Genomic DNA, 26,172 nt, shown 5'->3' with positions numbered 1-26,172 from the left:
GAAGATCCGCATATCCCGCGCCGAGAGATGTTTCAGTTGCGGGAAACCTGGACATTTTTCAAGGCTCTGTCGATCAGCTGCACGTTTATCTTGTACTTGCTGTCACGGGCATCATCTTTCGGTCCTCTGCGACATTTCGAAAGCCTTTCGACGAGACTTCGACCCTCCAGTTGGTTTTCCAGTTCGTCTCCCTCTTCGTCTATGGGTCAGACAGCGCCAGTCCACCCCTCCTGGAGTGACCGTACCGCAGCAACGCTCGCATCCCAGCCTCATAGCTGCGGGAACGAGGCCTTGGCTTTAGACCGCGGAAGTTTTTGCCTCAGGCCTGAAGCCAGTTCGCATGCTCTTAGATACTGGGAGCCAGCAGACGTTCATCCGGCAAGACCTCTTACGAGAGCTACAGTGTGACATTAAAGCCCAAGAAGACCTCTCAGTATTCTCTTTCGCGTTAACGCACCCCAAACTGTTTCATTGCCAGCGTGATGCGTTTCGTCTTGGAGCTCTTTTTGATCCCCAGTTTGTCGTTGATGTGGAAGAGTTGGGAGTATCCGATCTTTGTCCTGTTGTCACCCCTCCGCTGGGCACCACTCGCTTGATCTTTTGGAACACAGGGGTTTAGCATCAGCGGATACCGGCCGGACTGCGGAGATTGGGCACTGGCGCTAGCTATACGTACAGTAACAAAGCACGTTATTTTCAGGTTTTACAAGAGTTTGTGGGATCCTTCGTTCACCACGACCGGAACCCCAGACTCGCTCGCATCAACCGCGCATGGGAAGAACCACAAAAAGGAGGTTTACTCACAACAGACCTGATTTATTCCCTGCCATGTTGCAGGCCACGCTCCCAAAGAACGCACACCTCTCCAGCATCAAGCCCACCCGCCCCTTAAATACCGGCGTACCAGTACAGCCAGCGCCCCTACTGGGGCTACAATGTCGGGTAACCACTAGCGCCCCCACATCTCCCCCTCCTCAAGTTCGTTACACAAAAGTTCAGAGGTCCTCGTCGGAGGGAAATTCCATGAGCAATTCTTCCTCGAAAATCGGAGGCGGGGCACCGGGTGGTTCAGGTGGCTGGCGAAGCGTCTTACGCAGGAGCTCGCGGAGCGCCTCGGGCCGCATGCGACGAAGAACGCTTATAGCAGCCTCTGGGTTGATAGCGCTAGAGGAGGACTCCGCCGCCCGTGTTCGATGCAGATGTCCCCGCTGGTGAGTGGCCCGGTGAATTTCAGGAACACGGCAAAGCGGGCACAGCACTCGTTGTTCTTCGGCCGAGAGGGGCAGAAGTGGGTCCGAGGGATGCCTCTCAGCCATGGTCAGTCCACGGAACGGCGGCAGAGCAGTGGCCGGGTCTGATGTCCGAAGGGGGCGATGCTGAGAAGACCACCTGGAGTGGCTAGCCCACGAGACGGGATAACCATTATGGACGACAGTCCATGTCGAAGCCGATCTTATCCGGGGTCGAGGAACCGCAGCGGGAGGAACCGGGGACCGGGAGCGGGAATATCCAGGCGGCCTTGGTGGACGAACCGTCCTCCCTGGTCCTCGTCGACTAGAGACTGGAAGAAACGAAAATAGGCAGTAGTGAAAGGGAAGCCCCCCACCACGAGCGCTGGGTCAGCACTCTCTCCTACGTACGAGCGAAGGACCGCGTAACGGAAGTTCGAAAAAAATCGCACTGGACCGTGAGCACCTGGATGTGGTGACCGAAACCCAGTACTGACAGATACATACCGGTTGAAACCCGGATGGTCCACATCAGCAGGTTGGGGCCTGCAGTACCCTCCCTACAATGACTAACCTTTGCGCAAAACAATGGTGTCGGATACTCGGGGAAACGGCGACATCCAGGAACCGAGACATTGCCTTAAACCAGTTGAAAGCCGGCTTCTTCCCAAGCGTACCAGGGCGTCACATGAAACCGTAACACGTCTGGGCTATCTCTTGTAAATCCTAAGAGATAAGCGTACTCCAGGTTGCGGGCGGTGTCAAATTCGTCCGAGATATCGTTGCGCCGGGTAGAGCGCAACGTCACCTTATCAGTCTGATATCCGCGTAATCCAAGAATGCGGTATATCAGGAAACAACAGCGTGCAAGATCATGTCTAGAGCGGCGAACCGCCTAACATCAAGACGCGCTGTCCCTAGCGTGCCATGCATGGTTACACCGCTATCGGGTTAGAATTGTCAGGCTACGGCCTGCAGGTTCCAGAGTGTGACAATTATGCGGATGAGGGCACTGCCAAAGTACCTCAAACCTCGTCAACGGCCCTGCAAGGTCCGGATGGCTGTCCGCTGGTGTCCGCGGACGGGGAGCGAGCAGAGTGCGTCGGGTACCGAACACATCAAGGATTGCAACAGTAGGTCTACAAACAATTCAAACCTAACAATTTCCAAAAACAAGCCAAAGCCTAATTAGGTAAAAAGCCGGAAGAAACCCAACATACCGTGGCTCCCATGCTGGTGACCGAACGAGAGGGCTCCGGAATACTGGGCGTAACCCGTACATTCTGCCAACACGAGTAACGAGGCTAGTGAAAACACTAGAATTTGGATAAGATAACGGGGCGACTCCGCTGCACCAAGCAGGATGAGCCAACTGCCCCCCCCCCCCCCCCGAGACAACAGCACAAGGCTGCTTCCGTCTCGAAAAGACTGAAAATACGAAAAAGCAACGGAAAATACGACCAGCGGTGACTCTAGTGCACCGTGCAAAATTAGCACACCGCTACGGAAGCAAGAGCGCGAAGCTCCTTCCCGCTTCCAAAAAAGAAGAGCTAAATCACAAAATTACAAACAGGCACTCATACTCGTATTAGAAGAAAACGGGGAAGGCCCCTACGTTGGGCGCCAAATTGTGGGATCCTTCGTTCACCACGACCGGAACCCCAGACTCGCTCGCATCAACCGCGCATGGGAAGAACCACAAAAAGGAGGTTTACTCACAACAGACCTGATTTATTCCCTGCCATGTTGCAGGCCACGCTCCCAAAGAACGCACACCTCTCCAGCATCAAGCCCACCCCCTTAAATACCGGCGTACCAGTACAGCCAGCGCCCCTACTGGGGCTACAATGTCGGGTAACCACTAGCGCCCCCACAAGTTATAACGCCTATGGCCTGAATTTATTGTAATAGATGGCCTTGTGCATGTTAAGAGACTCGGCAGACATCGCACACCGCTCTTTTCGCTGCAAAAATGTTAGGTGTGAGAACGCGCGTTCTACATTAGCACTTGATACCGGAAGTGCATGCAAGTCCAACGCTGCGGCCGGTAACACCGGCCACTGTTCCTAGTGCGCCGCCCAGAAGCCGGCAATAGAAAAGTCACTTGTTGGGGTCACAGTCATCAAAACATATTCAGCCAGCTCGTCCTGGAGTTGTGGTAGGTCACTGGATGACACAACACACTTAAAAGCGTGAAGAATGTAATGAGCGCTACCGCCTACTTCGGACTTGTTGGTGGGATCAATAACCCTGACTTTGTACCAGAAGGAGTCATCTGAAATGTCCATTGTAAGAGGCAGGTTCCTTTCCCTTCTAGAGATCCACTTTGTGCGCACGGTCTCGTAAAATCTGCTGAATGCTGTCACGCACTGCCCCCGATGTAATCCCGTCATCGTCTCTAGAAGGGTTGTTGTTCTTGTTCCAAAATCCGAACACGGTGTTGCTTCACACCACGTCTGCAGTTTCGCTTCCAATGGCAGTCCAAGCACGTAGAAAACATCAGTTACTATTGTACGCTCTGGCTCAATCAGTTTCATGGTTTCAACAAGAATGCTTGAGGTTTCTGACAGAAAGGTCAACTTAGCATACAGTACTGCAGAGTCTCCCAACATCAGGTTCCGCATTTTCTCCGCTTTCTTACCTTTCAGGGAGGTGGAGTTCATCAGTTACTTGAGTGATTCCATTCTTTGGTGAAAAACCGAGCAGCCTGAGAAGGTCATTTACGGTGGCTATCGGTGCAAAATTCGTTTCCACCGAATATGAGAAAATTTTACCGGCGTACGTTTATCGGTGCTTTTCGGTAACTACCGAAAACCGGAAACCCTAGGCATAACCGAGCAAGTACTGGAAGAGGCCGAGAGCTTCGCCGCCACTCTGGTTTCTACTCAAGTTAGAAACTGGGACGGCCGCTATGTCCTGCCACGCATGGTCAAAGGGCAGGGCCTTTCCTCGGAGGCCAACAATCGAGCAACAGCTCAACGGCGGCTCTTTCGAGCAACAATCGAGCAACAGCTGCGACGTTTTCGATCGTCTCCGGAATTGCTACTCGACTACGACACCGTTATTAGAGAGCATTTCAGTGAGGGGCACGCAGAGAGGGTGGTGGACCAAGTCCATGAACACGAGAATGTCTATTATATGCCCCACCACGCTGTTATTCGGAAAGAAGCCGTTACAACCAAGCTCCGCGTGGTTTTCGACGCGTCGCCCCATCTCCCAGAGCAGCAATCTCTGAATTCCTGCCTAATGAAAGGGCCAAAGTTAAACGCAGATCTTCTGCATCTGCTGCTGTTACTTCGTTGTAGCACCTTTGTTGTCACGGCTGATATCCGAAAGACATACCTGCAAGTTGTTATCAGCCGTGAGGACAGAAACCACCCCCGTTTTCTTTGGGTTCGGGATGTTGAAGAATCCGAAAACCCGCTTATAGAGGAGTGGCGAATGACGCGAGTCCCTTTTGGCCCCACGTCGAGTCCTTTCCTCTTTGCGGCAACGCTGCAGCATCATTTTCACTTTGTTGCTCCCAGATATGCGAACACGGTGCCCCGATTTCGGACAGGCTTCTACGTCGATGATGTTTGGTCGAAGGGTTTGGTCGTGGGTTGCACCTCTGAAGAAGACGCCCGTGGGGTTTACCGTGATACAGTGAGGATTTTGAAGGATGCGGGAATGGACATGAGGAAATGGACGACTACTTCGTCCGCGCTACGCCAGATGTTCCTAGACGACGGAGTTTCGTACGATAATGCATGCACCGGCAAGGTTACTATCAAGGTTCTCGGACTGCTCTGAGACCGTGACGCAGATCTGCTTGTGTTGTCAACTCATCGTGCTGTAGCCTTCTCGCGTTCACAACAGACCACGAAGCGTGTAGTACTCAAGACTTTCTCCCTCATCTACGATCCCTTGGCGTACCTTGCGCCCTTCGTCAAAACCAGCAAAGTCTTCTTTCAAAAGCTGTGGCGCGAGAAGGCCTCTTGGAATGAGCCTGCTAGCGCTGAGGACCTTGTCATGTGGGAGAAATGGAAAACTTGCTTAGCTCTCATCGACCGCCTCAGCGTTCCTCGCTGTGTTCTTCCGCTGGGCAACCTCGTGCTAGATGTACACTGCTTCGCCGACGCCAGCCGGAAGGCCTATGGTACCGCTGTATATATCCGAAGTCGCGTCTTCTACCGTCTTGCTTCTTGCCAGAGCTCGCCTCGCTCCCTTGATACCCGTTTCGTTGGCACGCCTCGAGTTACTTGCTTGTTTGCTGGCTTCGCGCGTCTACAGCCACATTTCGAGCCTGCTTGTTGTGCCCTCTGCTCAGCCACACTTTTGGACAGACTCCGAAGTGGCACTCCAGTGGATCAAGGGCAACGAAGCCAAACAGTCGCAGTTTGTCAAGTCGAAAGTAGCGGAGATCGTGTTTGTGCCGCATGCAATGGTCGCACTGCAAAGGTCGAGACAATCCCGCCGATCTCATCACGCGCGGCATTTCCGCCACGTCCCTGAAGAAAAGCAGTCTATGGTGGTACGGTCCACATTGGCTTTCATCCGACGACGCCAACGCCTGTCGGGACGTTGCCGACCTCATCACCTCGCCCGGACGAGTTGCAGCACGCTGCTGCCGAGCTTCCCGTGTCAGCTCTCGCGGTCTCAACCTCGGACTCCTGGATGGATCTCTCCGCCCATAGTACGCTGTCAACCGTCTTACGTGTCACCAACTGGTGTGGGAGGTTCGGTCGTAATGCTAGGCACAGCTGCCCATCTGTCTCCGGACCCCTCACCTCTGAGGAGCTTCTCAACGGAGAAGCTATCTGGATTAGATGTGTTCAGCGGTACGCTTTCCCACAGGAAGTTCCGCATTACTCGAGTACTCAACGTTCCCGGCCTCTTCGCCCATTAAAGCATTCCAACCTTTCTTGGATGATGCGGGCATCCTCCGCGTTGGTGGACGTCTACAGCAGCTCCAAGAGTCATACCACCTCAAGCATCCAATCCTCCTTCCCGCTAAACACCGATTCACAACCCTCTTGATACTCGGCCTGCACCAACGCCTGATGCATGGAGGCGTACAAGACACTATGGCCGAGATCCGACAAAAGTATTGGGTGCTACGTTGTCGGCAAAACACGAAACGCGTTCTACGGTCTTGTTTAACTTGTCGCAAGAATCAACAACGTCTCTTGACGGCCCCGATGGCTCCCTTACCCCGGGAGCGAATCACTCTCACAGAACCTTTCGCAATAGTGGGCCTCGATTTCACCGGACCTGTGTTCGCGACCAGTACGCAGTCTCTAAAAGCCTACATTCTGCTATTCACATGCGCCGTCACCAGGGCCATCCACTTGGAAGTCGTCTCCTCTATGGCTGCCGCCGACTTCCTCTTGGCGTTCAAACGTTTCATTTGCAGACCTGTGGTGCCATTTGTAGTCTACTCCGACAATGCAAGCACTTTCCACAAATGTTCCCGTCTGCTGTCCCGCTTGACTAATTTGCCTGCGTCGCAAGTAGAAGATTTTGCCGCCCAACATCGCTTCGGCTGGCGTTTCATCGTCGACCGCGCCCCTGGCGGGGAGGCCTCATACGCACGGTGAAGGAAGCTTTGAGGCGCTCGCTCGGAAAACATCGACTAACCTTCGAGCAATTAACGACAACCTTGTGTGAAGTGGAAGTACCCCGGAGCCCAAGGACCCCCGGGAGCCCAAGCCGCTATCGCCGTCTCATTTTCTCATAGGCAAACGTGCTGTCGCTCTGCCAGATTTGTGTGCGCCCAACCTGCAGCATGCCACTGGGCTACAGCACCACTTCCAGACCATTCAAGATGCCAGGCTAGGCTTTTGGAAGCGCTGGACTCGCGAGTATTTGCTTGAATTGCGGTCCGCCCACACAGCCACGTCATCGACAAAGTCCCACTTGAGGGAAGGGGATATGGTCCAGATTCGAGATGTCAATGCCCGTCCGTTATTTTGGAAGCTCGCACGTGTGGCGAAGATAATCCGTGGTCGAGACCGTGTCATCCGGGCCTGCTCTCTCTACCTACCCAACGGTTCCTCAATTTTGCGGCCTATTCAAAGCCTCAGTAGCCTCGAAGTCGACCCGCAAGAAGTCGCGGCCGGGGAGGGGGTTGCAAGTAAATGACGCGCCTTACGCGAGGCGCTCGTTCAGTTTCTTTTTTCGGTTTGAGATTAAAACGAATTTGAGATCAGCTGCTGGTCCACCCCTCGAGTGCAGAACGTCCGAATTCGCATTTATCCGCGTTGACGACAATGCCGTGCTCGTTCAAGCGCTCAAACAGGAGGCGCAGATGGTCAAGGTGCTGTTCTTCGGATGAACTGACCACGAGAATGTCGTCAACGTAACCGAAAATGAAAGGCAATCCCCGTGTCACCGCATCAATAAAACGTTGAAATGTCTGCGCCGCATTGCGAAGGCCGAAGGGCATCCTGAGGAACTCGGAAGTGTCCGAATGGGATGGTAGTGGCGCTTTTCGGACCATCTTCAGCGGCCATGGAAATTTGATGGTAAGCCTTCCGCAGGTCAATCTTCGAAAATACAGTGGCACCATGCAAACTGGTCTAAAATCCTGGATATGAGGAAGGAGCTACCGATCAGGTACCATCATGACGTTCAAGGCCCTGTAATCTCCGCAAGGTCGCTAATCTCCGGTCTTCTTAGGGACCATGTGGAGGGGGGACGACCATTTGCTGCTGGAAGGGCGGGCGATGCCAATGGCCAACATGTGCTCAAATTCGGCGCGGGCAATGACGAGCTTCTCAGGTGCCAACCTGCGGGGTCTGGCAAAAGGTGGCTGACCATTGGTTTGAATGTGATGGACGACGTCGCGTTGGACGGGATGTGTCCAGTCAGGTGGGCGGGTGAGATTAGGAAATTCTTCCAGTAAGGTGGCGTATGGAGAAGGACCTTCGGGGGGTCTTACGCCCTGAAGAGAGTCGACGACAGGACAGTGTAGGAGGATGAGATCATGCAGGGAGAGTTTGGTCGTAGAGTCACGGCGTAAACCCAGGTCAAGAGTGAGCGATCGTTCGTAGAAAACGTGGGTAGGAGACCCATTTACGGCGGATAAGTGGTACCGTGCAGGTCGCTTGCGATCGCTTGCAGTAGCGGGCAATACGCTGATCTAGGCCCCAGTGTCTATCAGGAAACGGAATCCGCAGCGCTTTGCACGCACAAAGAAAAGGCGACCTGGGGCGGGAGATTCAGGATCACTCGTCGCCGTTAGTGATCCTCTCGGGCGTTTCCCTGCCACCCACATGGGTCACAGCAGTGCTCTGCCGAGGCCCCAAACTTGGCGTGATACCAGCAAGGTGGTAAGGAGGGTGGATCGCTGTTTTGCTGTCGCGAACGTGGAGATGGTTGTCGGAGAACACGATGGGTTGAGCTGCTGCGTGATCTCCTGCCTTGACCGCGGTAACGGGTACGAGGAGCTGGTGGTCGGCGATGAGGGAGTGCAGCCACGACGACTTCGGACAGATTCCGTATTTCTGCCGCGGGTGCAGAGAAGTCAGTCGGCTGAGGAAGTGCGGCAATGGTGGAGGGTGTTTGGTGATGCTGCTGGTTCATCACAGGCTCTTGTTGATGCGGGTGAGGTGTGTGTGGAAGAGACGCCACGGAAGCGGTGGTCCCAGCCACCTCGATAACCTTGTCTGCAAGGGCGGCGAGAGCCTGAAGGTCAAGGTCTGAGGCAGTTGCCAGCGCCATCTGTACTTGGCTGGGCAAGCGTTGTAGAAACAGTTCTTTGAGTAGGCCACGGTCGAAGGTGGCGGCTCGAGAGCCGAGAAGGTTCTCCATGTGGGGAAGCATCTGCGACGGCCTGCGATCGCCGAGTTCTTCGGAGGCCAGTAGGAGCTGAAGTCTTTTGCGCTCCGATGCCATAGTCCGACTGATGACAGCGTCTTTGAGAGCAGAATAAGGCTGTGTCGCAGATGGCTGAAGGAGCAAGTCGGAAACTTCCAGAGTGACCTCCGGGGGCAGAACGGAAATGACATGATGGAATTTGCGACGTTCCGATGTTATTCCCGCTATGCTGAATTGTGCCTCGACTTGCACAACCCATAGCTGAGGCTGTTGAGCGAAGAAGGGGGGTACACAGATGGCGAAATGGGCAATGCTTGCAGAAGCGGAGCTGGCGCCCACAGGCTGGTCGGTGTTCATGGTCGGTGTTCGGGTCACCAATGTAGCGAACCAGCAGACTGAATGAAGAACGATCCGACGACAGTGAATGTCTGGACGAAACTGATTTTATTCCTAAGCGCACAGAGCGCGCTAGAGCGCTGGGCGTATGGCGGTACATCATTGTCGTTGCCACAAAGGCGTTGCACGAAATGACTTGATTGACTCCATATCGCCTTGGGAAGGGAGTTGCCTCAGGACAGAAGCCGCCGATATTTTGAACAGAAACTGTTCTTCTTCTGGGCACCGTCCTCATCATTGGCATGGTATTCAAAGGGTTAGGTGTGACGTGTTTAAAAGTTCATGCGAATTGTGGTTCAACAGCCCGGGGGGAAGAAAGGTTCCGTACGGGCTTTTACGGCCGGAGTGAATGGCTGCTTTGTTAGAGTGTGGAGGGGATTATGTGAACGTAGTGATCTAGGCTACAGACCGGTTACAGAAAAATGGAAGGTTCACGAACACGTGGACGAAACGGGCCAACAGGCAAGAATTGGCAAGCATAGCGAAAGATAAGGCGGTTAGTGGTTACGTGGGGAAAATTCCAGAACCAGCAAATGTTTTTTTTTTCTTTTTTATATATATTTGTAATGCAAAGTTGTGGCATGCAATAAAGAAAGTAGAAAGCAGTGGCCATGCAGAACATAACAGATGATAATGGAGGTAGAAGGGAAAAGCATATTTTATTTCTGAAGTGTTTCTAGGGTGCCTTGTGATTTGTTGATACCGGACGGGTGAAGAGCGTTGAACTTGTATATGAGATAAGACTCTCTATCACGTCTGTCACGTGTGGATCTAAACCCGGTTTGTAGAATATATAGTTTAATGTTGTCAAAATTGTGACCAGGAACGTTAACGTTCCGTAACGTTAACGTTCCACAAGTTCCAATGTATGCTTGGTTGCATTGATTTAGCATTTGTGACATGAGAGGCAAAAGTCCTGAAAATACTGCAAATCTATATTGTAGATCTACTCAATATACTGCAGTTAGATCACACAACTTGGTTGATTCATTTTATAAAGCTTTGTTTCACACCTCTAGGAAACGTAGCTCTTCAGTAACCTCAGTGAGCGAAAAACGCAGTTCAGGTCCAGTTTTGGATATTTTTACTGGTCTCGTTGATCGTTAACAATACATCGTTCCAAAATACAACATAAGTTCCAGTTGGACACCACGTCAATGAGCCTGTTGGCTTGCAGCGGAGCGGTTCTCCTGTTGGCTAGCAGGAAGATATTGAACAAGAAACGGGTGACTAGCTGTTCTATGCAGCTCTCAGTGTGTGTGCCTGCTGTGTGCCGCTGCTAGGGTGTCGCTTCAATGAAGAAATGCGACACCCTGGTGTTCCGTCAACTTTTGTCCCAAGCTGTACAAATATTGATGCATAGACGGTGTGAAGAAAGCAATAGCAGCAGGGCAGTTTTCAGAAGCAGCTTTGCAACCAGATTCCAAGAGCGTGCCAAGCAGCAGGACGTACACCCAGCCAGAGTATTTCTGTTGAATACATGTTTAAGGACCTTCACACATACATCATTTACTCATGAAGGCAGCATTGTCATGTGACAACACATGACAGTCCATTAATGCTTTGAACATGCATTGAGCTTTATGCCTCTGGTTGGGCGTGAAACAATGAATCTTTCAGCGAGCATACCATTTTCCAAATTGCAAAACATTAGAAACAGTTTATCAACATGGCTCATGTCTTGTGCCATCTCCACCTGATGGAGAGGATTACCAGGCTTGTATCCATGAATCGGTCTTAACAATAACCCCTTTTTCACCATACGCCAAAAAACCCTTAAGCTCGCTGACAATGTTCTTAGGCTGGGGCCACATCCCAGGGGTCATCTGTATGGTTTCTGTGCATTATGCTCCATGAAAATATCTGGTGGAAACATCATATTCACTTTGTGAAAAGGAGAACTACGTCTGGTGTCTTCACACTTGCTAAGCTCAGGTGCTGTTAACGTTCTGTGTGCTACGCCCTTATCCACTCACGTATCACTTATGGCCTCACATATACCTCCAACACCCTCTCCTTACCCAGAAGCGGGCACTGCAGATTATTCTCTCTTAGATCCTGATGAGTCTGTCTCATTTGCTTTTCCCCTTATCCGCATCCTCGATGTACACCAGCTTGTGAAATATAAAGTAGCTCAGGGTATGTACAAGCTATTTTACACACTTTCTAGTGAACTTCAGTTAGCCATACACAATTATGCCACACCCTACTCTCAGGCATGAGCACAATTAATTCTGGTTTCTTGTTCCTTTGCGCGCGGAACGTGCGGGTTGACGCCCCGAGGTTGTGGGAACGTAGGTTTCCACAACTGGCGCCCAACGTTTGGGGTTCGAGCTCGTTTGTTCTGTGGCGGGGAACACGCGGCACTGTTTGTAGTTTTTGAGTAGTTTATTGTATTTATTGCTGTTGTTTTTTTGCGTGTGTGTTTTTGTGTTTGTTTTTGAGTTTTTCAGCTCCCACTCGGTGGACGAGCCCTCGGAGCTGATGGCTGACTAGGCGAAGGTGCCCACGCCGCAGTCAGACGCCATCGCAACGGTAGAACTCCTGTCACGCATGACGGAGTTGTGCTCGTTGGTGGTTCAACGCCTGGATGCCGGGTCGGTTTCGCCGCCCCAGGCACAAGCGCCTCCACGACTCAACTAACCGCTGCCTACCTTCTCAGGTTACACCGATAAGAAGTCTGTTGCCGATTTACTGGATGACCTCACCGCCTATCAGACGGGTATGGGAATTTCGGACGAATTCCTAATCCAACGCAGCCTGCAGGTTGCTTTGGTCGGAGACGCCGCCCGCAGGCTTCTGTTGCAATCGGAGTTTACGTCCTTTCAGGATTTCCAGGAGCGGTTCAAAAACGAATTTCTTCCCTCGGATTACGAATACCGTGTCCTAGAGGAATTGCATAAGCGTACTCAACATCCTGAGGAAAGCTTATCTGAATTCGTTCGGGCATTGCAGGATCTGTACAGCAGAGCGGATCCCACTGCTACGGAAGAGCAGCGCGTCGCACGGTCTATCCGTCAGTGCCACCCGCGCTTCCGGCCCTACTTAAGAGCCCATCGCTTTAAAACCCTTGAGGCGTTGGCCCAGGAGGCTCGTTCAATACAAGGCGACCTCCTCGCAGAGCTCGAATACCGGCCCCCTCCGCCCCCGGAGCTAGCGTTGGAACCGCGCTGCGCGTGGTCGGGAGGAGCCGCCTCGGTCGAACGCCTGCATGCAACAGGTTTGTGTGACAACCCCCGTAATTCATACAATGCGGAGTCATCCCACCGAGCCCTAGATCCCTTCCTCTATGACCAGAGGACGATCCCCGCACGGGAGCTACGCTTTCCCTTATCGGGGACAGTGTTTACGAACATTGGGTATCACGGCATGTGGAATTGCAATCCACAGATGTCACTCTTCGTCTTGCTTCCAATGACGCCGTTCCAGCACAGGCTGCAGTTGTGATCTGGGTGCGTTTGGATGGGAGACGACGAAAGCAGCGCTTCGTGCACCTTCCTGGCCTGGCAGTTCCTGTTATCCTCGGCAGAGACTTGGACTATCCAGCAGAAGTTGGTGCTGAACCTGCCCAATGGAGGATACGTGTACCACGGCTCGTCGGGATTTTTCCGCTTCGCCGCAGCACTGGAACACTGCACAGCACAGGAAGCTGTGGCAGCGTCCGTTGAAACGTCTGGGCTGCCGACTGTCTTGGGGTCATTCCATGGTCCCGAGGAGCAACGCCGTCAGCTTGAACAAGTACTGTGGCAGTTTGACGGAATCTTTACCGAAAAACCTGGTAAGTCGTCTGTGTTACAGCATAGCATAGACACCGGTAACGCTAGGCCCTGGCGTTGTAATCCGAGACAATTGAGTGTGCATAAGCGTGCTTTATTAGCCTTCTCAGGCGCCCACGGTTTGAGGCTGCCTTCTTACCGTTTCCCTTTTACCTCTCGCAGATGCAACGTCTTCCGCAGTCAGCACCAAGGCGTCGGACATGGGATACCTCGGGTTCCCGCGCTTCCTCTGGCCCTCCGGCCTTTCGCTTCCGCCGTCGCGAAGGCTCGGCTCGTGCTCCCCGTCCTCAGGACCAGCCTTCGCGGACTCATCCTCAACAGCACTCCATCACCACCTGGACGGTGATGGCAAATGGCCAACCCATCTCCTGGGCTTCACGTTCCCGCTGGCAAAGCCAGCCTTGACCACTCAGAGGCGACGACCTCTCCAAGACACCAACCCCGTTCAAAGGTCTGACGCTGTCGGAGCGCCACCCGTCGGACCCCCTGCAACCTCTAACGCAGGAAGAGAGACGGCTGTTATGTCCACTTTGCCTGGTTGCGAAACTTCACAGAAACACGCACCGCCGAGGCTCCCTCCACGCAGCTCGCACCGAAGCGGCGCGTACTGCCACAGATGTAGGCGCCGCCCTAGCGACGCTCAGACGACTGGGATCGGATCTCCTCACCGAGTCCAGAACCATGAAGACCAGTCAACCCAGTCCTGCTTTCAGCGGCGCCTCCGTCGGACAGAAAGTTGTGCCCCAAGCTTCAGAGGACGCTATCCTCGTCGCTTCCGACGACCTGATGGACTTTTAAGGAGGGGGAGTTGTGGCGTGGTTCCGCAGCGGAAGACTGGATGGCAGCACCGGTGGGAACCGGTTGTGATCAGAGGGCGTTTCCGTTCGGGATACAGCATAAAATGCGGTGCAGGAGGGAAAGACGGAGGTTGGTGGCATGATTGTCGGCTGGACCGTTGACTCTCTTTTCCCTTGTCGATAAACCTGGTATGATGCATTGAATTTCTGGTTGTGCTGCTTGTTCCTTCGCGCACGGAACGGATGGGCTGACGCCCCGAGGTTGTGCGAACGTAGGCTTCCACAAACTATACATTTTTTCATGCCCTGCACTTGTCTTTGTATCCCGGAGGTCACCCAAATGACTTTCAGCCCTTTTGCAAGAGCAGCCTTTTGGGATGAAATAGGCCGCAAAATCTCAATTTGGAACTCTGACCTTACCCAGCAGTGTTTGTTAGCTGTTGGGGTTGTACAATGTACAGCTTGGGACAAAAGTTTACTGAACACCATGGTGTCACATTTCTCCATTGGAGTGACACCCTAGCATCAAACAAGAGCGGACACACATAGAGATAGATAGTTACCCGTTTCTTATTCGATCCCTTGCTGGTAGCTGGCACACTGTAAGAAAATATTCCGTTTTAAAACGGGAACGAATGCTGCTATCCGTTGATGCCAGCCAAGTCCCCGTAGTCTTCCGTTACGGCTCTGATGGTAGACGGCGAATGTACAGGAATGCACCCGTACCTGAGAAAAACGGTGTTGAGTCTGTTGTGAACTGCCAACGGCTACCACTCAGTAAATAGTACATCATCACCGAAGTGCCGTTTGGGCAAGGTACTGCTATGTATCAGTAAGTATAGGAAACTGTACTCGTGATGTGCCTCTTCATTACGGCAGCAATTCACTAATTATAATGACGGGGCCCTGTGCAGTAATGAAACGATGATTCCGCTTTAAAACAGGGATAAATGCTGTCGACCATGATGCTAGCTAGTTTCCTGTTGTTTTCCTTTACAGTCCTTATGATCAATGCGAGATGTCCAGAGATTTTGTTTCATTGTTAATTGTTCAATTCTCATGTTTTGTGTGTTCAGAGAGGATAGCTTTTCAATAATAACCCTTTATTTTGGAAATTACTGGAAAGACTACAAATAACTTGTTCATGACTTCGGTGGCGGAACATTTGACCGTATGTATCACATGAGCTGAAAAGAAAAGAAAGTATTACTGAGCCTCCTTAGTCATAATACTTCCACAACAAATTAAATTATTTGATGAATAAAGAAATGTAATATGCTCGTAGGAAGCATTTACAACTTCATCTTGCTATATTCATCTGCTGCCCTCACTGCCTCACGCATTTATGTACGTAGCCCTCTTGATTTTTTTATGCCTGCTGGCTCCCTTCGTTCTCAATGATACCAACCAGGTGCCTAAAATCACAACCAATTAATAAAATTTCCTTGTGAGTATTCAAAATAATTGCATGAAATATTCTTAGTTTCACATGGTGTAATGATCAGGACAAACACTCCATTTCTCTACCGACTATTCCAAATAAGTTTATGAAGAACACTACACGTCCACCACTGCAAGTGGCACAACAAATTTCTGAGCACATAGATAGGATTTTTTTTTTCATCCGTGAAACATGCTTATGAGCATAGTTCAGCATGGCAGAGACACCACCATATGTGAAGCATATGAATGTCTCTGAAAGGTTAGCAGTTTATATGGCCTCTGCTATACGTATGTGTTACATCGCCTGCTGTATTTACTGCAGTATGTATCGTACCAGCCGAGTAAATATGTAGTATAATATAAGGAGGGTTCTTGCGAGACAGGCCCGCAGATAATCTAAGCTAGAGCAATATCTAAACTTCCAAACCAGTTTTTTGTTACTCTACTACATCACGTGAGTTTCAAAATGCTATATTTTACCAGTATGTGATATACTCTCCTACAACATTTCAATGCATGTCACAACATTTTTTTTATATCTGCTGTACTCTATCCAGGTAAGCCATGCAAACAGCAAATATACCTGTGAATAAATATCAGGAGTGCCTCCCACCTTCAATGGATATGCAGGGCCATGACACCGCCATGTGTGCCACTTCCTGTCGTTGAGAGGGAAGCAGAACATTGTCTGCTTCCAATACATCAAGTACTATCTTGCTGAGGCTCTCCCAAGGGTAATAAATTTGTGAGAGCAGAGGCATTTGTGGGATTGGTGAAGGTGCACTCACACATGTTGACTGATCTAAACAGGATAGCAAAACAAAAAATGGCACTTAAAGCCCCAAGCAAGAGGGCAAAGTGGCATCTGGAGATGTATGCACTATACCTTGTTTCCATAGTCCATTTTTAACAATGAAAATGTCAACGAGGCATTTCTCAGCACCAGCAACCATACAGCGAAGTGATAACTCATCCACTAAATACATCTAGAAACAAATAACTGGTGTTACAAAGATTTTTAGAACAACAATGCAATTGAAGCTCATACGAGCATTATAAACGTTATAACAAAAGTGGCATACCTGTATGTCGCCTTCCTGACAAATTCGATGACCCACAGCAACTCTGATTAGCTCCTCAAGACATGTTACTGACACCAAGTTTTTCGTTTTGTGATCTCTACTCCTGATCTTCAGAAACGTCTAGTAAAAAAAGAAAGAGAAAAAGCAGCAGCATTGAGCAAGCTTTGAAAACCACACACATATATAGCAATCACTGTAGCACGCATAGGGAAATATATGTACTTCTCATAGGGAACTTTCTGTGTCAGAAAACTAGAAGTTAGTAAGCGAAACGAGAAGTATCGTACATATTTTGCAAAAATTTGGTTAAACAGACTATACCTTCATAATCATGGTTGAGCAGTGATATTCTGAGGGAGACAACAATAGAGTTTATTACTTCATAAGCTGAATATGGATGACTGTCCATTAATTCTGAGGGTCGCACACAACAATATTCACTTGTACCTGAGATTCAAGATGGTATAGCCTGAGGTCTAGTAGGAAGCTTGATGGCGTTATGCGAAAAAGAAAAAATTGGCATCACCTCCGGGCCAGTTTCCACAAAGATGTGTACCCGTTTCCCACAGCACAGGTTGTACTCGTCTCTGGACACCACAAGATAGTGTCCTGTTGTATGTTGAGTCCCATGAATAGTGACTGTCGAAGCACACAAGAAGGGACTGTCAACTCACAGTGCACGATGCATCTGTGATGAGGTGATGTTTTCGGCGTGCAATATGTGCTTCGTCACTGTCCACACTGCTGGCTGCAAGAAGTTAGAGAGCAAAACTTTTGAGACAATACTTTTTGTGTTGAATGTGTTGGCATTTCGTCAGGATGACACCTGGAGGAATTGGTTCTATAGTTCTTAGAAGCAGCATTACGTCCCTCTATGGTGCAGGGAACACCACTTGCAAAATCTTCATGTGATAGCAGATGGTCGAAAAGAGCTCGACGAGATTAAGATTTCTGCAGGAACAAAGTGCACCCGTATATCACCTACCAAGAGAGTGCAAAAAAGGGATCCATTTATGTACAGCCGTCAGCTGTGCGAGCAGGAAACTGTTACTGGTGAAAATTTTGACGCCGCTTTGACTAGTGAAAGGTACATTTGTCTGGAAAGACTGTGAAATGTGACCTCTTTGATGAATTGTAAACTGTAGAGGATTGCAATTTTGCAGACAGGAGGCCTTCCTATAGTGCAAATGCAACAGATTTCAATGGAAAGTATAACAGGCCATATCGGAATGATATCCACTTTGGAGATTGGGACACCTTCAGGGACACCACAACAGAGAAATTCTGTTTACTCCAGCTCCAAGGGGGAAAATAGAGTCACAACATTTATCAATTTTTAGTGCGAGATCACAGCAAAGCACAAATTATTTCAGTAGCCTCCCCCTGAACGACTGAACGTTAGGCAACTCTTTACGTTTCTACTCATGATCCACACACAGTGACACACACAGACACTGCTCTCCTGCTGTTGCACACCGTTGCTGAAACGCGTCTGCAACGAAACAATTTTTTCAACCATGCTTACAAGTGGTGCTTATTTGACTTGGTATAGTAGTGGAACAACGAAACAGAGTTTCAACTCACCTTTGCTTTGCGGGGGTACAGTCGGCCAAAGACCAAACACTAGATGCACTTCTAAACACTTAAAACTTCACGGAGCGTCTCATGCGTCTACGAGGAAAGAATTTCGCGGGCTTCCAGTTAGCGGCTCAGGTGACAATGCTGTATTGCTCCGCGCTGCGCACTCGCTGACGGCGAGACGCCGGCGTCCTTGAGCCTGCCACATTCATCCGAGCAAAAAGTTACGCCCGAATATCGCGATATCACTGTTGGATCGTTTAAAAACTGTAAATATGTGCTTCGCTGAAGACATGTATCGTCTTCCATATTTCTGCTAGTATAATCGTGACGTGGTCTGAGCAAAATATTTCATTTTCAGCGATATTGCTCTACTCATTCCTGGAAAAGACGACGGGATAGCAACGGTTCATGTGCCGCTAAGGAACTGGAGCAGCAATGAAAAAGAGAAGCTCTGGTTCCGTGGGCGCCGTTCCGTAAATTTACGGTCTTTTTTAACAGTGCAGGGGACTGCTCCGATGAAGAAAAGCATCAGTGCCTTGACCTTTTGCCTCGGGCTGTACATGCAGTTGAGTTGTAGTCATACAAATTCTGAACGGCATGACACTTCTTAGAGAATCTTTGGAAATTTGAAAACGTTATGCGTTAATTGTCGGCTCTGATCCTGAGCGAGATAGTGGTGGGCCCTGGAGCATACGTCCCGTTATGTCCTACAACATTGCCAGTCTCGAACGTTGCAGACGAATCATCAATGCAGGTTGCCCCACGCGTGACGGAACCTTGTGATTTTATAGACCTTTCTCTCTTGATGTTCCTCTCTGTAAGAGCATCCGATGAGTTACAAATATAATAAAACTTGCATTTCTTCTCCCCATGCATGAAGATCTGAAATCAGTAATAATAAGCAATGTCCTCAGTTTTAACACAATTCTCATGCGTTTTATTTTGTTGTCCCCAGTTAAAGGAGCACTAAATCGATAAAAGAGCAATGATGTATCAGTAAGAATATGTTCATTTAACTCTGAAAAATCTTTTCTTAAATTATGGAGGTCGACAACGACATAATGCGCAGTAATTACAAAACGCGTTGCTCACTATTTCTTGAACATGTTCCGCCCTCCAAGTTCTCACAACAATGGGAGCGACGTCATTTTGACTTTTCGTGCGGGCCACCACCTATGTTGCTGCATTTTTGAATAAATGTTTTTTCTTTTTCTTCTTCAGAACCACTAGACTACATTCACGAGAGATGTCCTTCCACAGTGTATTATTTGTACATATTTTCCGGTTGCCTTCACGAACAGAAATGGGATTACTTTATAAACCGCACTTATTCTTTGAAGTGAAACCCCTCCGCAGCCACGGAGTCGCAACAATGCGACAGTAAACAGGTTCGGCAGGTTCTCCCCCGCGGCTGACCTTGTGGGAGTCCAGGATTGGTTGACGACGCAAAACGTCATTGCCCCATTTGCTGTAGCCGATTGACGTTTGCTGACGCATTAGACGAAGGGGAGAGTTGAGCTGATTTCGCTCTTTGATCCGCTTTTTAAATAGTGAAAGCGCTTGAGCTACACAAAGTCTTCCACATATTTAGGTAGAGGGAAACCCCTGCTTTTACTCTGTGCAGTTTTTTAGACAAAGTACGACCATCAGTTTAGTGTCACTTTAAGAATACAGCATGGGAATTCTGAGTAAGAAGACAAGTATAAGGTAATAGGAATAATTAAGCACAACTAAAGATTACTAATAACTGTCGGAACTACGATATTTGTTACATATTTACCGACTTCTGTGTTGAGATAGAACAGGTGATACAATTAGATAGTCCGAACACGCCACCCAAATTAGTCGAAGATGATGGGAACTGATATTCTGAGGCTGGAACACTGTGACTTCCTTCTTTCAGAATTAGTCGAACTCGACAGTATGAGTGTACATTACGCACCAGACTGCCGTTTTGTACAACACCATCATTTGTTGCAACACAATCGAGCGCGAATGGCATGTGTGTATTAGTGTAAGAGAGCATGAGACGTACTTACCAGCTTCAGAATTGCACTAGTGCGCCTTAATTCACTCGGAAGTTGTGTACATTCATCTGGTGCTGCTGTTGCCTGGGGTGAGAGAGTGCAGCTTAGAAAAATTGGACTTGCCCTTGTTGCATATCTGTAGTAACAGAGCGGCCCATGGAAAAATTTTGTACAGACGCCCTCATCTTTTCAACCGAGCATGCAACTCGCAGGCGTTACTGAAACGTTCCCTCACCTGGTGAACATCGACTTGCGTCTAGTGAGGAACTTGAACGGAATATTCAGCAAATTTGCTCCACCACTACAGAGCCGTTTATAGAGAGAGTTTGGCCATTAGGAGGAGCCTAACTTGAACCGCGTCATACGACGTCACGGCTGAACGACCTCCCTCTCTGCGCTCTATTGTTGTCCAGTCGTCAACCTGTCGCCGACGCCATGTTGACGCAAAACATTGGTCACGATGCAAGGGGTTAGGCACGTGCGTATGGCGTCCTTCGAGACCCCTTCGTCTTTGAATCATTTCATTTTGGTAACAAAGCCCCCATTTCACAGGCGCTTCTGGGTGATAAGCCGGCGACCCTCGTAGAGTACATTGAGCGCGACAAAAGTACAAGTCGACCAGCCGGTGAACTGCATCAAGATGGCGCCTACCTGCTGGCTGATAAGCGGATTACGCTTGGATTCAGGCTTTTTGTGCGGTGCAACACGTCAAAACAGGCTCCGCCCATGAAGCGGCAAAAGATCAAAAGATGGCCACACTCTCTCTATGTACGGCTACCACAAATCGCACGCTCCAGCTTATGCGCACGCGAAGCAAGCAGACGGAAAGGCGGCGGCAGCAAAGAACGACACGTGACGCCACTGCTGGCGCATGCGCAGCGCAACTTATTTTCCTCTCCCGAAGGCCAAGTAAACAGCGGAGGCTGCCATCTTGTGGAACGCGGTTGCTGGACACGGAAACCCAAAGTTCGCTCTTTACTGCGGCACAAAACGTCGCTCTTGTATTTTTGTTATATTGAGCTTACACAAAAGAGTTGGTTTTCACAAAGTTGTTGTTGACATTCTTAGCGACTGTTAGAATTCATCCCTACGCTCGCATGGCCGCATTGTAACGCTGTGCAGGCGTGGTGTAATTGAAGTTGTACTGTTTTCTTTGCATTTCATTACATCTCTTGCTAATCCAGGGTCTGTGTGTGCTCCCTTTTTCTCGTCTTGTCTGCATCTTTTTGTGCTGGTATTCTTTATTCACTGTCCTGACAAGAACCAATCACTATCATCAAATAAACTAGTTGTTCCCGACAGGAAATACTTGTATCAGTTGTCACCGCTCGCATGCAAGTACATACCGTTTTTCCACGAATGGGGAAATTTTCTTTCACCACAGCGCCGCACCGCGCTATCATATCGCTTTGCTAAGTGCTTCACACATTTGCAGTTGCCGTGTGAATCACTCTCGAACATATTCGGCCTGCTATTGTGCTTGGTATTACGCGTGTTTCCAATGTATCGCAATACGCCACTTGCGGAGAAACTGGAGCCGTCTGTTGGACGCGGAAGGAACTATAGGGCTCCCTTCGTTCGAGAGTGATCACTTAGAACGCTCTTGAAATACCGCAGTGGTTTCGTTTGTTTCTTGCCGTCTGTCTGACTGTTTCTTTGGGTGTTTGTCGGTCTGGTCGAGAAGAGTGAGAATTTCTGTCCATAGTCGAGGAGGACGGCATTCCGTTTCCGTTCTTGGAGTTCAGGTGGACAGTATTTTTTTATAGCATACTCTAATTCTAGAAGTTCTCACCAAACGCATCCGCCGGCTGGGAACCTTGGGGAATGATATCCCATACAAAAAGTATATAAATGGGTGCTATATCGTAGACAGTATCAGGGAGCTGAAGGTCCGTCAAATGAGGCTCCAATCGTGAAGTGCGAAATGAATGTATATATTGTAACTTGTAGTGCATATAGTACATGTGTAGTATATAATGTACATGGTGTTAATGTCTAAGTCTTATGTCTATAGTCTTAATGTATAGTAATGTAATATATAGTGCGTGAATGTAATGTATGTACAGATGTATGTAATGTGCATAGTCAGTGCTTATAATGAATGTAGTAAATGCATATAGTGCAACGAACATTTTCCCAGATGCTGTTCTTATAATTGAGTCATTTTTATTACTTTGTTCATCATAAGGTCACTACACAGATGATAATACGATAATACATGCACAGTTGTTTAATGCCTTCACTGTGTCGTGTTAGGCCTCATTTATTAAGGGCATTTGGAAATTACTAAGATAGCAGCATACATGAAATACCTGCTCAGCAATGTCCACCATGCTGATGGGAAAGGCCCGATCAAGAATGCGAAATTCTTTTACACGTCAGATCACACGTTCAACAAGCACTCTTGCACTGGCAATTCCTCGTGTACTTTGAACACTGCTCTTGGATACTTGGGCTTCTCCTCTCTCCCTAAATAGTGGATTGCACATTTCAATTCCTTGTGGGAGACACGGAACACTGAAGTCCTTATCTACCATTATGGCATCACCAGCTTCGAGGCGATCTAACAATCCACTACACTGCACTATGTTCACATCAGACACGGACCCACCCCAAAGCCCTGAAAGAAAGCTTATGTAACCGTCTGGGGTGCAGCCAACAACTGCTTTATATGTGTTGTAATGTTTATAATACGAAGACGTTTATAAAAGTTTGTCTCTGTGCATTTAGTGAGGATGGCCTCTGGATGCTGACTTCAGTCGCATCGAGTACTAATCTTGCGTTGGGAAGCTTGCGAAAAGCTTTGGGCAAATTCGTTTGTGTTTCGTGGACGGTTGGAAATGCTGTCATGTCTCACAATTATTACTGTCTTTTCACAGCCGGAACCCACGCATCGCGTTTTTAAGGATATAACATATCACACGGAAACCAAAAAAAAAAAAAAAACGTAACGTCTGGCCCTGCGCATAATAATTCGTACAGCCATAAGAGACGCTATTCACAGGCATGGCTTGGAGCAGCGGCGAAATGGCGTCTGTTTTCCAGCCAGTTCGAAACCCGGCGGAAAGCACGAGGGAGAGGGGGACGTGCGCATGCGCCGTGTGGTTTTCGCAAGTGGCGGATTGAGGTCGTGTGAATTGTGTTACTTTCTACAATCCTAACGAATCTCCCCAGGGCACGATGTCTGGATAGTTATGTTCTAAAATTCGCATTCATATCCTATAGGAAGGTTAACGCAAAGTGTGTATGCGCAGGCCTTCTGTGCTCGGAGAGTGTACTTCTACAGTTTGGCTGTCCAACAGGGTGAGATCGGTATAGGTCAACCCCCGGATATGGCTATAGTCAGGGAGAAGCTCACGGGACCTGTGCTTGACGAAGTCCCAAGAAGACCCTCCGACGATTTCATTGACGATAATGTTGAGCCAGATACGATGACGAAGTAAACATCACCTACCGCCTCGCAGAATAAAGCCAATTAAAAACGTTATTAATGGAGTACTGTGTGTGTGGTAGATATTCTCCGAAATTGGACTACATTATCTGATTCTTTTTATGTACTGACTTTTTTTATTTGGCTAACCTGCATCGCCACCAGGCATTATAGCAAGTGAGTGGGATATATACAGAAACAACATTAACAGTGAACAACATTTCGGCATAACAATTTTACACAAACATTATACGATAACTGCAAAATAAATACAGACAAGCTACCCAGAATATTCGTCGCTTAGTGTCAGTGTTTTTGTGTATAGTTAAGAAACTACGGTGCCGTCTAGTGCCTTTATGACAGAAGACGGGGAGCGAGTTCCAAAGGTTGATTGCACTGCAGAAAAAATTGCTTGAACTCATCACTCTTGTAACGGTGGGGTTCAATTTTCTGAGAATGATCTCTTCTACGAGAAAGGTACACTGGTGATTGAATAAATGGATTTCTGTCCAGGCTAGTCACGCCATTGTATATTTTATGAAACAATTTGAGCCTGTTATATTTTCTGCGTATATCTAAATTCCCCAAACATATACTGCCTTTATCCCGCTGAAGTGAGTGTTAAAGGAATAATTGCCCGTCACAAACTTCGCTGTCTGGTTTTGAACTGATTCGAACTCCAGTATTGGAATTCATATGACTTATAAACATTTTCCCTTAGAGGAGAAGGCGCCTCTTTAAAGTGAATAAGAGTCAAAACGCAGGCTAACTGGTGAAACATTATGAACATTATTAAACCCCGAGAGATGGAATGCAGAGACGATCACTCACGCATTTTTAAAATTCCGGCGGAGGAAATACAGGGTTCGCCTGGCTGTGGTAACAATATAGTTAATAGGGCTCTCCCAGTGCAATACCGAGTGGAATATAACTCCTATGTACTTGTACTCGTTTGTTATAGAGAGCTGTGTCAGCCCAGTTTTATATGTATTGGTGTTTGTTTGATGAGGACGGTTGAAATGGATAACTGGACATACGTTACAGGCAGAACGTATACACTCTTAGAAATGAACTTCACCGCATAGTACACTCCTGGTCAACCATCATCTCGAATGATATCGTTGTCTGCCCTGATTTGTTTAAAACGGGAGGCGTACACCTTTTTGGTGACAATTATGAACAGCATAAGTGTCACAAAAAAAGGCGTACGCCTCCCTTTTTCAACAAATCAGGGCCGATAACGACATCGTTCGATGTTTGGCTCTGGCAGCTGGATAAAAGCAACAAAAAGAGGTAATACATATGCTAAAACAGATCAAAGTAATAGATCAATCAAAACCAGAAGGGTATATGGCAAGAGTGGACTTTTCCCCCATGAGATCTCAAAGGGGTAAGCTGCCCAGCTTGGGATCTCAAGTGGGTTAATTGACCATTCTGGGAACAAAATGGTACCTGTGAGGCTCCAGTTGGGACTTCTGGAACCATCTGAGACCAGAGTGGTGCCACTGATGTCACCAAAGTGAAACCAGCCACCACACTTGGCCAGCTGGGACCATGCATATTCAACTGGAACCATTCTAGGACCAGTTCAGATTTTTGCCTGGGGCCGCGCTGAATGCCGGGAAGTGTATTTATAACTGCTAGCCAGTGCGGAACCCAGAGGAGAAAGGCGCTGCGGTCTGACTGATTGGGAGAGAGGCGTATTAAACGGAGCGGCTGTATTCCGCGCCTTCCGCCGCACGACTGGCCATTTGGTGTATCTTTTGCGCAGAAAGGGGGTGTAAGAAATCTTATGAAGACGACGAACAAGAGCGCAAGGCACAAGCCGCAAGGTTGTTGCGCTTGTTTTGAATAGCGTTCATTCGATGTTAAGTCGGGTGCTTAGCCGGTCGATTTGTCGGCATTAAACGTTGAACTTATCTCTTGGACATCTGGTCGTCTTTTCCCTACGGGGGCATACCGCACACGTAATTGGGGTATACCCAAACAACCATGCAAAAAACACGTAGAACGAAGTCGACGACACACCCAAGATTCTTGTGTCTTCGACTTGGTTCCGTGTGTTGTTTGTTGTATATTCCTCATGGCCAACCTAGAAATGGTGAACAAAACATTAAAACGGAAGCAAGCTGATGTAACGATGTTGATAGTATCATTTCGTTGCGCTTCAGGAGGTGGTAGGGACAGGAACACAAAACACAAGTTGAGTCTAGACCTGTCTACTTCTGTTCCTGTCCCTACCACCTCCTCAAGCTCAAGGAAATGATACCATCAATCAAGGAAATGTTGTTCCTTTCTTTGCGTACCACCACAGGTTCTAAGCCATCTAAAGATTCCGCAAAATGAGCCTTCTGCGTGAACAGAATTTGCTATTACATTTTCCACTCTTCACTCTGCGGGAATTCGCAACACTGAAGTACGAATACTGTATGCTGTACGAATGCAGATCCATTCATTGAAGGAACAAGTGGAAATAGCACAGTACAATGACTAGAAACCTGTTGCTCAAAATGCCCGAAGTAAGGCCAAAAACATATCACCGAGAGGGCCCACTCTAATCTTCTCTCTCTTGAATGAGCAACATTTGCTCATGTCATGAAAACGGTCCAAT

The 26,172-nt window shown here is 48.7% G+C and overlaps 2 protein-coding genes across 7 annotated transcripts in view; both read left to right on the top strand.

Annotated features, from left to right (window-relative positions):
* LOC135394417 (uncharacterized) overlaps positions 1-23,618 on the top strand; it is a 208,611-nt gene extending 184,993 nt beyond the window's left edge. For all 4 annotated transcript variants that reach the window (XM_064625149.1, XM_064625150.1, XM_064625148.1 and 1 more), the window contains one exon: positions 23,386-23,618. In XM_064625149.1, the coding sequence (XP_064481219.1) occupies positions 23,386-23,574 (189 nt within the window). In that variant the 3' untranslated portion in view covers positions 23,575-23,618. The remainder of the gene's footprint in view (positions 1-23,385) is intronic.
* Positions 10,228-14,202, top strand: LOC135395607 (uncharacterized). 3 transcript variants are annotated; one of them, XM_064626712.1, is made up of 4 exons: positions 10,228-12,022; positions 12,088-12,147; positions 12,381-13,203; positions 13,364-14,202. In XM_064626712.1, the coding sequence occupies exons 3-4, from the start codon at positions 12,888-12,890 to the stop codon at positions 14,158-14,160; spliced, it is 1,113 nt and encodes a 370-aa protein (XP_064482782.1). In that variant the 5' UTR covers positions 10,228-12,022; positions 12,088-12,147; positions 12,381-12,887; the 3' UTR covers positions 14,161-14,202. The 3 variants fall into 3 exon arrangements, with proteins under 3 accessions (XP_064482782.1, XP_064482780.1, XP_064482781.1); XM_064626710.1 differs by having other exon boundaries at positions 10,228-12,147; XM_064626711.1 differs by lacking the exons at positions 10,228-12,022; positions 12,088-12,147 and having other exon boundaries at positions 12,168-13,203.
* Positions 23,619-26,172: the final 2,554 nt, after the last annotated feature.

The sequence above is a fragment of the Ornithodoros turicata genome, chromosome 5, assembly GCF_037126465.1.
Source record: "Ornithodoros turicata isolate Travis chromosome 5, ASM3712646v1, whole genome shotgun sequence".
Taxonomy (NCBI): domain Eukaryota; kingdom Metazoa; phylum Arthropoda; class Arachnida; order Ixodida; family Argasidae; genus Ornithodoros; species Ornithodoros turicata.
This window is presented reverse-complemented; position numbering and strand designations above follow the sequence as displayed.